The sequence below is a fragment of the Polypterus senegalus genome, chromosome 14, assembly GCF_016835505.1.
Source record: "Polypterus senegalus isolate Bchr_013 chromosome 14, ASM1683550v1, whole genome shotgun sequence".
Lineage (NCBI taxonomy): Eukaryota > Metazoa > Chordata > Cladistia > Polypteriformes > Polypteridae > Polypterus > Polypterus senegalus.
In genome coordinates this window covers 72,925,595-72,936,113 of record NC_053167.1, presented here as the reverse complement: position 1 = coordinate 72,936,113, position 10,519 = coordinate 72,925,595, and the positions used below count along the sequence as shown (strand labels likewise).

The 10,519-nt window shown below is 36.4% G+C and overlaps 1 protein-coding gene across 4 annotated transcripts in view; it reads right to left on the bottom strand.

The window, feature by feature from the left end:
• znf644b (zinc finger protein 644b) overlaps positions 1-10,519 on the bottom strand; it is a 131,044-nt gene that overhangs the window by 89,465 nt on the left and 31,060 nt on the right. For 3 of the 4 annotated variants that reach the window (XM_039735569.1, XM_039735564.1, XM_039735568.1), the window contains exon 2: positions 3,413-3,631. The exons of the other annotated variant lie outside the window; for it this stretch is intronic. In XM_039735569.1, the coding sequence (XP_039591503.1) occupies positions 3,413-3,443 (31 nt within the window). In that variant the 5' untranslated portion in view covers positions 3,444-3,631. The remainder of the gene's footprint in view (positions 1-3,412; positions 3,632-10,519) is intronic. 4 annotated transcript variants of the gene reach the window in all.

Genomic DNA, 10,519 nt, shown 5'->3' with positions numbered 1-10,519 from the left:
CTATGGACATATATATGTACGTAAGTAGGATTCAGTTAGCGTTGGGAACCTGTGTACCAAATTTCTTGAAGATGGGCTCATAAGCAACAAAGACTGTTGAAAAGTTCAATATGGCAGCCAACAGTGGCATCATACCACTGAAATAAGTATGTACATTGGTTTCGGTTAGTGCAGGGAAGCCACGTACCAAATTTCGAGAAGATGGGGCCATAAATAAGAAAGTTCAACATGGCGGACGTTGTTGACCGTTATGACCATTACGCATAGAATTTCGAAATTAAACCTGCTTAACTTTTGTAAGTAAGCTGTAAGGAATGAGCCTGCCTAATTTCAGCCTTCTACCTACATGGGAAGTTAGAGAATTAGTGATGTTGAAAAGTTCAATATGGCGGCTGACAGTGGTGTCATACCAATGAAATAAGTATGGACATCGGTTTCCGTTAAAAGTTCAATATGGCGGCCGACAGTGGCATCATACCACCGAAATAAGTACCAAATTTCAGCCTTCTACCTACACGGGAAGTTGGAGAATTAGTGACGTTGGAAAGTTCAATATGGCAGCTGACAGTGGCGTCATACCACCGAAACGTACGTACATTGGTTTTGGTTAGCGCAGGGAAGCCGCCTACCAAATTTCGTGAAGATGGGGCCATGAATAAGAAAGTTCAACATGGCGGACGTTGTTGACTTTTATGACCGTTACGCGTAGAATTTCGAAATGAAACCTGCTTAACTTTTATGAGTAAGCTGTAAGGAATGGGCCTGCCAAATTTCAGCCTTCTACCTACACGGGAAGTTGGAGAATTAGTGACGCTTGCAAAATTCAATATGGCGGCTGACAGTGGCGTCATACCACCGAAATAAGTACATACATCGGTTTTGGTTAGCGCAGGGAAGCCACCTACCAAATTTCGTGAAGAAGGGGTCAACCTTCTACCTACACGGGAAGTTTGAAAATTGGTGACTTGGAAAGTTCAATATGGCGGCAGACAGTGGCATCATACCATCGAAATAAGTAAGTACATCGGTTTTGGTTAGCGCAGGGAAGTCGCCTACCAAATTTCGTGAAGATGGGGCCATAAATAAGAAAGTTCAACATGGCGGACGTTGTCGACCATTATGACCGTTACGTGTAGAATTTCGAAATGAAACCTGCTTAACTTTTGTAAGTAAGCTGTAAGGAATAAGCCTGCCAAATTTTAGCTTTCTACCTACATCGGAAGTTGGAGAATTAGTGATAAGTCAGTGAGTGAGTGAGGGCTTTGCCTTTTATTATTATAGATATATAATCAATTAATTGATATTGGCAATTAAACACTGTTTAAATGTAAATATACAAGCACTTATAGGTTGCAATACAGCTTTTCTCCTGTTAAAATTTACATTTACTATAATAATGCAGGTGGCTTTTTATCTTCAATGTATCAGTTAGACATTCGGAATTCTTAAGGTGTAATTATAAATATGGATTAGCATTTTAATTATTTCTTACCAATACTTATGCTTTATGACAAACATCAACAAATAATAAACACACTACAAATCTTTTAAAAAGCTCCAGATGTATCAAATGCTCATAAGAACACACAAGACTAACATGCTAAACAGGTTTATAAGTAAACACAACAAAATTCTTCTCTCTCTCTTTCTCTCCTCCGCACCTCCCTGGTGAGCTCTGTCCATCCTACATACCCAACTCTGACTCGCTTTAATAAGGTTGAGTGGTCTCTTTATCTTTAGGGCATAGAAGTCCCATCAGCTCCCCTTGGTGGGCCATCACGGAATCCAACAGGGCTGTATCACAAGACTACAGGTCCCAGAATGCCCTACAGGCATCTGTTTGGGAATCCTAACCCAGCGTGGCTGCCATCTAGCATATTGGGGGAGAAAATTTCATCAGTGCTCAACTCCCACTGTCCTTTCACTGCACTGACCACCCAGCCAGGTAAAGGTCCATGTCCAATCCTGGCCAGAATGCAAGTTCCTGCATACTCTATATTACACAGGATGCAACAAGAAATCTGTGAGATTAAAAGCTTTTTTTAATTAAACCGATAATATATATCCTCATGGAACTGTGGAATGAAGTTTATGAATCAAACAGTTAGCAAGTAGATATCTAAAAAAAGAGCAAAAAAGGAGAGCCAAAACATAATATTTGCAAAAAATGTAGTCTAGTAAGATTAAAAAAAAAAAAGAATTAAAAGGTGATGGATCCTTCAAGTACCTACGCATGTGAGCCATCGAATTATTTAATAAAAAAATGTAAAACATTATCTAGAAGGGGTGCAAAACCTACTTTACATCAATATTTTCAGTTACATGTAAATTTACTACTAAACTTAAGACAAACAACTGAATTATGCAATAATAAAAATGCAAGTTGTAAAATGCTTATCATATTTTAATTTATTAACCAAATGAAAGATTGACTGTGTAAAAAACTATTGATTTTATCAAAGATAAATATTAGTATCTTAAGAATTTAACAAAATATCACAACTACTCTTAAAACATGAAGAAAATGTAGACTCATGTACTTTAAAATATTACCACAAGATGGCAGCAGGTTAGATGTAATGTACAACAGTACATTTTCAAAGAGTAAATCTTTTGGAAAACGGCATCATTGAGACTGTCTGACTAGTAAAGTAAATTTCATACAACTCGTGGATAGTGCATTCATAAAATTTTTATTATTTTATTTTTTTTTTTTTAGTTTTTTTTAGTTCCTAACAGCTTTCTGTATTTCAATTTCTGCAGCTCATTTAATTCGTACTTAAAGAAAGCATCCATACATCTACAAAAATGCTTCTGCAAATCATATAATGTACATAATTAATCACAAAAATACTTTAACCATTATTACCTGCTAAATAATGAGGACATGCTTACTCTCCTGAGCACATTTGCATTATATTAAGAGTTTTGGGGGAAAAAGGATAAGATAATACAAGCTCATCAGAATGTTAATCGACAAGCACACATGCACAATATGAAAGCATCTGCCATTAGCATTATTGATCCTGGCTAGGAATAAAATGAATACTTTTTTACAAGGAAATAAGATGTGAAATTATCCTTTTTGGACATTGACATCTGTTCAGGCAATATTCAGGTTTTAAAAAAATGAAGGGAGAAGGTGGGTTGTTGAATGTTTTAATTATTAGAAGTGTACCAGCTGGGTTTTAACAGAATATATCTACTATCTGCTTCAAAAAAAAAAAAACAAAAACACTGTACTATTCACAAGTGTTGCCTTGATGAATCAAAGCAGGATAGCAAAATGCAGTATTTTAAACAATAATTAAAAGAATTAAAAACTCTGAACACTTTAATTAAATTATAAACAGCTTGACTTGTGCCTTCTCAAACGTAATATCAAGTTGCTACAACATACATTATTCATTACCTTGATCTTTACTAACTACAATTCTGTGCATCTAGCCATCCATTGTGTGAAACTGTTTTCATCCAGCACAGAACTGAAGAGTTCCCTTTTCTGAATTCGATTCCAGCCAGGGCTGGCAAGCTTGCTTTCTTCTCTTCATATGGGCAAGCTCCAAGGGCCAGAGTGGACCACAGTCCTCAATGTGTAAAGCCTGCTTCGTTTCTATAGAAACATATCTGCCTGTAAGAGAACAGAAACCAGACTGGAAAAACACTGAACCACATGGAAGTGACTGATGATACAGCAAATGAACATCAGCAAATTAGAATAAATAACTGGTTAAATTAAACTTGACCAGTTAACACTAGAGGAAGCTTTCCAGAAATCATCCACGCCACTCACACACTCAAGTTGGAAACAAAGAGCTATATGTCAATGTACACAAGACAGCCACATTATTTAAAATTTCCCTGTGTTGGTAAATAAAGGAAGACACTCAGTAAAAGCAGCAAGTTGCATGGATCACTAAACTCCAATTGTACATAAACAGAAGCTGACAAGCAACTATAGCTCAGTCTTAGTTAACTGCAAACAGCCAGTTCACCCTGACCATCTTCTTTATTTTCCTTTTTAAGTAAAAACATAGCAGCAGCTTGGTAAATGTAGCATGTCATGTAATTCACCTCTACTGCTAAAAAGTATAGAGAGAATTATGTAGTAAATAACAAATATGTAGTTTGAAAGGGGCATTCTATAAAAATAAGCCATTCAAGAAGGCTGATAAATTGAAGCTACATGACAGTGCAAGACAACTACAACCGCCTACAAAAATGTTCTGTTCCGTTAAAGGTAAAATGGCTAAATCTAATGAAAAGGGATGAAGCTGGAGCATTAAACTTAACCACTTTTCATAAAATGACTGGCCACTTATATGACAATATGAAAGTGTTATACATTATTATATTACATCACTGTAAGTAATATCTGCCATAGAATGGCTCAGGATGGACTTTTTTTTTACAGTAACAAACAAGCAGAATATAAATTACAGCTGATTGTTTTACAAGACTGTGGCAGATGATGGCACCTGTTCTACCAAAAAGCAAACATTTTCATCAGGGCAACATTTCCGAGTCTTTGGTCTACAAGATTTCTTTAAATTGGCTAAATTTGTTTAAAGAAACTAAAAATGGTCAAGGAAAACTGGAAACTTTATAATAAGATTATACAATAAAATGTATATTTCATGTAAAAATATTAGGCTATAACAGAAGGTGAATCAAATAATATATTTTTATTTCACTGGTATGGCGGTAAAAATTAACAGCAGCAGGCCAAGTTGACCATGATATATAAAATCACCTTAGTCTAGTATTTTTCACAGTAATCTGAATACTGAATAAACACACAGAGTTTCTGTCAAAACAAGAACATATTTGCACCCTTTAACTTGCAACCCACTTCATCTTGGTATCTGGCAAGAAAGCATTCCAACATACAAGTCCCATGTTTTCCCTGTTGTTGGAGCCACTTCATCAATACTTATAATCAGCAGTCACCTTGCAGCCAATGACACACAATAACTGACCTTACAAACAAGTTCTTTGTATACTAACCCACAACAGTGAAAAGGTACTACAGTTGTAATAATTATGAATTTTACCCTTAAATGTATTAATGATTTTTTCTAAATGTTTACCTTAAATTTTCAGGCAGAAGACAGTTTTTAGAATGTACCATTAACATTTATGCAATACTTAAAACATCTAAATATATGTGTAACATTTTACAGAGAGGAACTGCCGTAAAATGCAATAACATTACAACTAAAAAAATTTCAATCCCAAGTTCTTCCACAGCATGCAAGACATGTGGAAGTTTCCACAAAATAAAAAATTCAACTGGTGTGTACTTTCTCTAACCACAATTTTGCCTCAGGTATGTTTACAGCTTTAAATCCAAAGGATACCTCCAAAAGTAATCATAAATGGAAGTAGCAATATATATATATTTTTTGGTTTAATTTTTTTTTTTTTTTTTTTTTTACTTCTAATATCTTTAAATAATTGTGCTTGGTATTTGGGATGTCACTATCAATATGGTTCTTGAAATGTCACAAGAACTACACTTAAGTACCAATTCTGAAAATGTAAAGGTACTAGCTTTTTATGGTATTAATAGTACAGAATGATAGTTGGTACAGCACTTGGGCATGACCAGAAATACTAGTATTACTTCAGAAGGCACAATAATACAGGAGAAAAGCATTCATAAAAACTACATATGAAAATGGCTCACAGTGATGATGATAAAGCACAGCATCAACCTACAGTATGTCGAAAAGAAACCGCAGAATTTATGTCTGGAAGTTACGCAATTGCAGGAATAGTGTTATACTAAAAAAAAAAAAGAGGCAAAACATAATAAAACTTTCATTATTACCACTTTTATCCAATTCTAGAATTAGTTCAGAAATAGGTTTGTGTGTGCTTTGACAGCACAATGTGAGTTGTAACTGTTTAACAAAGTTACAGTTAACAGAAGACAAAATGATGGCGAGGTGAGTCACTTTTCAATACAGCGGTCCTACACAGTCCCGAAAAAGGAACAGTAGCTACACATTCATTCTTTGATTATAATGAGCATATCTGAAGACTTCTATCCAAGCATCCTTTTATTTTGTAAACAGTGTATTCAGCTTAGGGATGCAGGGGGGAAATGTTTACAACTTCTCTAACAACCAAAAATCAAAGCAAGTTTCAAATTTTCAATGTTCCAAAACACTAAACACATTAAAAGAAACACATAATCACTGAGGCAGGCAGTATGGAAAAAACAGAATACTTCATTGCTGAATATGAATATGCAAACGCTAAAGTAGTGTCACTCAAGTGTTGTTTGAGGGCAAATGATTGTTCACAAGTATAAACCCTAAAATGTGACAAACGTAAAAGCATATATTTCATATATTTGAATGGTTAGGATTTAATTAATGAGTAACATTAATCTTTACAATCTTGCATCTGTACACAAGCTAATCCGTAACAAAGTCTGAACACTTATATAAGACAAGCCACGATACCGGTCATTGACAGGTAAAGAATAATTAAAATATATTTACTACCGCTTTCCCTATGTGTACCTTCTGCATTTTTCCTCTGTATTTGTCTGTATGTGAACATCTTTTCACCATCACCAACTCTTTCGAGCGCCTCACCGCAAAGCCTACTTCTCAGACTCTGTCATTATTTTCAAGACGTCTTTCTTGCCTCCTGTCCGGTTTTATTCTTTCCATCTTTGAAGGTACCTCCCTCAGCATGCCTCATACACCTTTAAACTTTTCATGTGTCTCACCCTGGCACTTCCTCTTCTGTTGCATTACCAAAGCCAAACTGACCAATCAGATTGCTCAGTGGGACTAAACACACAGATCTTAGTGTTTTATCAAATAGCAGAATCTTTGATTGTAGCACAATAAATGTCATTTCAGAAGAGATGTGAAATAACAGAGTAATGTAAACAAACAAGATTTAGGACTGTATTGCTAGAGTCCAGTCTTGTACACAATGTGTTTTGTTCTGTTGTTGGTCTCATGATTTTTTTTTTTCCTTACTTAAGACAAGCTGTATTCTTTGAAGGGTTTTGTGCTGTGTTGTGTTTTTGGTCCATATATGCATGAGCCAAGTTCTTGCCACGTTTGCAAGAACTCGCTTTGGTTAATTTCTTTGTGCACTTTCACTGCATTTATTTTTGATGGTACTGGTTTGAGTCATGTTTGAGAATGTACTGATTAGTACTGTTTCATCTTTGGCATGATTACTCTTTTCATTTTTTTTTAATTATTTCTCATCACTACATTTCACAGGAACTGTTAGCCAAGAAAACTGACTGCTCACATATGAAACAAAGTGTCTGATCATTTGAAAACAAAAGAATGACCTGTGCTTGATCCAGACAGGAGCTTTCATGAGAACTGGTGAACACTGTGGTAATATTTGATAAGTGCTTATGACTTTAAATTTTACTCAGCATCTTGGCCTGATTTATTACAATTTTGAGGATTGAACTGTATGGACCCCAGCTCAGTAGAAGGCTACTTTCTTGATTGGTCACATCAGCTTGATCTACATGTCTGTTGCTACAACAACTACAGTGTTTTCTGTTTCAAGCAAACTTAGCCAATGTAGCCATAGGCTTGCTTACTTGAAAGCGCCTTTTCTTCTCAGGATTTACACATTACAAGTACTTACAAACGCAACTTCTTCTTCTTTTGGCTGCTCCCATTAGGGATTGCCACAGCAGATCATATTTTTCCATATCTTCCTGTCTTTTGTGTCTTGCTCTGTCACACCCATCATCTGCATGCCCTCTCTCACCACATCCACTTCCAGCTCTATCTCCTGCTTCCTGGTCAGTGCCACTGTCTCCAACACATATAAAAGTATTGAAAAACCAACAATATTAGATAAGAAAAACATTTTGATTAAGTAGATAAGAAGAACGGTAAACTGTCTATGACTATGCAAATAATTTTGTAACAAACTTTGCTGTGTTTTTAAATGAAAAGAAATTTCTGTCAGCTGGACAGATTTGTGTTAGCAGATATAAATACTTCAGTTGAAAGTGTGTGTAAATTATGTAAAATGATGTTTTTTTAATGTTAATGTTTGTTCATAATCTGTTTTTCTGTCTAGACTAAAAAAGATAAATTGTTTCTTATTTTCAACATTATAATGAAAGAAGTAATGACTTGCTGTTTCTAAAGTGCAACCATAGACTTCTGCAATACTATAAAAGACACTGACGGGCACTGGCATTTTAGGACAGAGATTTGAACACAGACATAAAACAAATTAGACATTAGTACTTTAACTATTTAAAAAGAGCTGAACAGAGCAAGTACCAAACATTCAGAAAAGTAAAATTTCTGATAAAGCTGCATTTGTGTGGTTTGTCTATTTTAATAAAATAATACATTGTTTTATGTGCTAACATGAGCAAAGTGTTTGGCATAATTGTATCATTGTAGCCTATTTCTTGTAATTTACCAGCACAGACAATGCTACTGGTACACAATTACTGAAAGATTATGTGGATCTGTGTGGTTCATTACAATTAAATCTGATGTTGTGTAGTCTAGGAAAATGTGTGGTTTCAGATGGACTTGTGTGACTTTTACTTCAGTGCATCATATCATTATTCATGGGGCCAAAGTTTACATATCTATACTAATAAAAGGCAAAGCCCTCACTCACTCACTCACTGATTCACTCACTCACTCACTCACTCACTAACTCATCATTAATTCTCCAACTTCCCGTGTGGGTGGAAGGCTGAAATTTGGCAGGTTCATTCCTTACAGCTTCCTTACAAAAGTTGGGCAGGTTTTATATCGAAATTCTACGCGTAATGGTCATAACTGGAAGCAGTTTTTCTCCATTTACTGTAATGGAGATGAGCTTCAACGCCGTGGGGGCGGAGTTTCGTGTGACATCATCACGCCTCCCACGTAATCACGCAGTACATAGAAAACCAGGAAGACCTCAAAAAAGCGCTCAAGAAAACATGCATTATATAATTGAGAAGGCAGCGAAACAATAAGAAGCGAAGCGAGTGACATATACAACCATATTCATGAGTTCTGCTACTTCGGAAACAAAGCACGATGTAAACCTACACTTTAAATTAAGTTCATAGACAGGCTGCCGCTGGCGTTTGTAATTTAGTGCCTGCCCATATAAGGCCGTCCGTCAGCGGCAATCCAATAGCAAACTGCCACGGATAAATATTCACGGCTGAAGGACTGTGCTTATGGAGAGGAAGATGAGATGGTCAGGGTGGTGTTTGACACAAACTCAGCGAAACTGCGAGAGAAAGTTTTAAGTGCCAGGACTAAGGTAACATTAAATAAAGCCATGGACATAGCACGAGATGGCACCAGCACAGCTGGGAACCTTCGATGCAAGTACACCGAGTGGCTCACGTGAACTGACGCAGTGCACAGATAAAAAGCAACAGTTCCAAAGAGCTGAACAAAACCGAATTACACAATTGAAAAGGCAGCAAAAATATGAAGCGTCTGATAAGCATATTCATAAATGCAGCTACTGTGGAAACAAAGCACACGGTGGAAAAAGTCAATGTCCCGCTAAAGGAAGACAGTGTAAAAAAACCCGTGCATGCAGTGTGTCAGGTCTCAGATAAAGAAGAAGACGAGCTGTTTATTGATGCAGTAAGAAACGAATCGATGAATGAAACCTGTCATCTTTACAACGATTGACAAACACGGAATGTAACTTGAACACAACACATCCTACAAATACGAACCTGATTAAAAGAAATAATGATAATCAAATCCTTGATGACAGCAACACTCAGTAACACTCACAAAACAAATACTGTATATTGACAGTCATGTTACGTTATTTTTAAAATGTTCCCTTTTCTTTTCTACCTTTTTAACACACTACTACTCCGCTGCGACGCGGGTATAAATATATGTATATATATATATCCCGCTCTACATACTCGAATAATGGATACTTTATTCGCCATCAATGATTGTTTTGGTAAAGCCATACTCAGTGTATTCATTAGATGAACGGTAAAAAGTAAGAGCGAGGGGAGGATGACTCATTGAGGCATGCAGGCTGTAGTGCGCGTCAACTCTATCTGAATTGCGATCACATTTGAAAAATATATCTTTTCAAGTTCTATTTAGTCCATATGTGTCAAACTCAAGGGCGGGCCACATCCGCCCGGCGTGTAATTATATCCGCCCGCAAGATCATTTTATATACTGTATTATTGTTATTAAAGCCGGGTATATGAAGCGCTGGTAACACAATAAACTACAGATCCCATAATGCAGCGCTTCAGCTGCCTTGCCGAACACTTACCGCTTACTAGAGTTATTGCGCACTGAGTTTGCACGGCGCTTTGGTGACTTTGAAGAACAAAAAAAGTCCGTCTACATGCGGCTCGAACCTTGTGCATGTTTGGTAGCACATATCTGTGTGAGAAGCTCTTCTCAGTGATAAAAACTAACAAAACAGCACACAGGAGTCGCCTCACTGATGAGCACCTGCAATCCATCCTGAGAATCTCCACAACACAGAACCTCACACC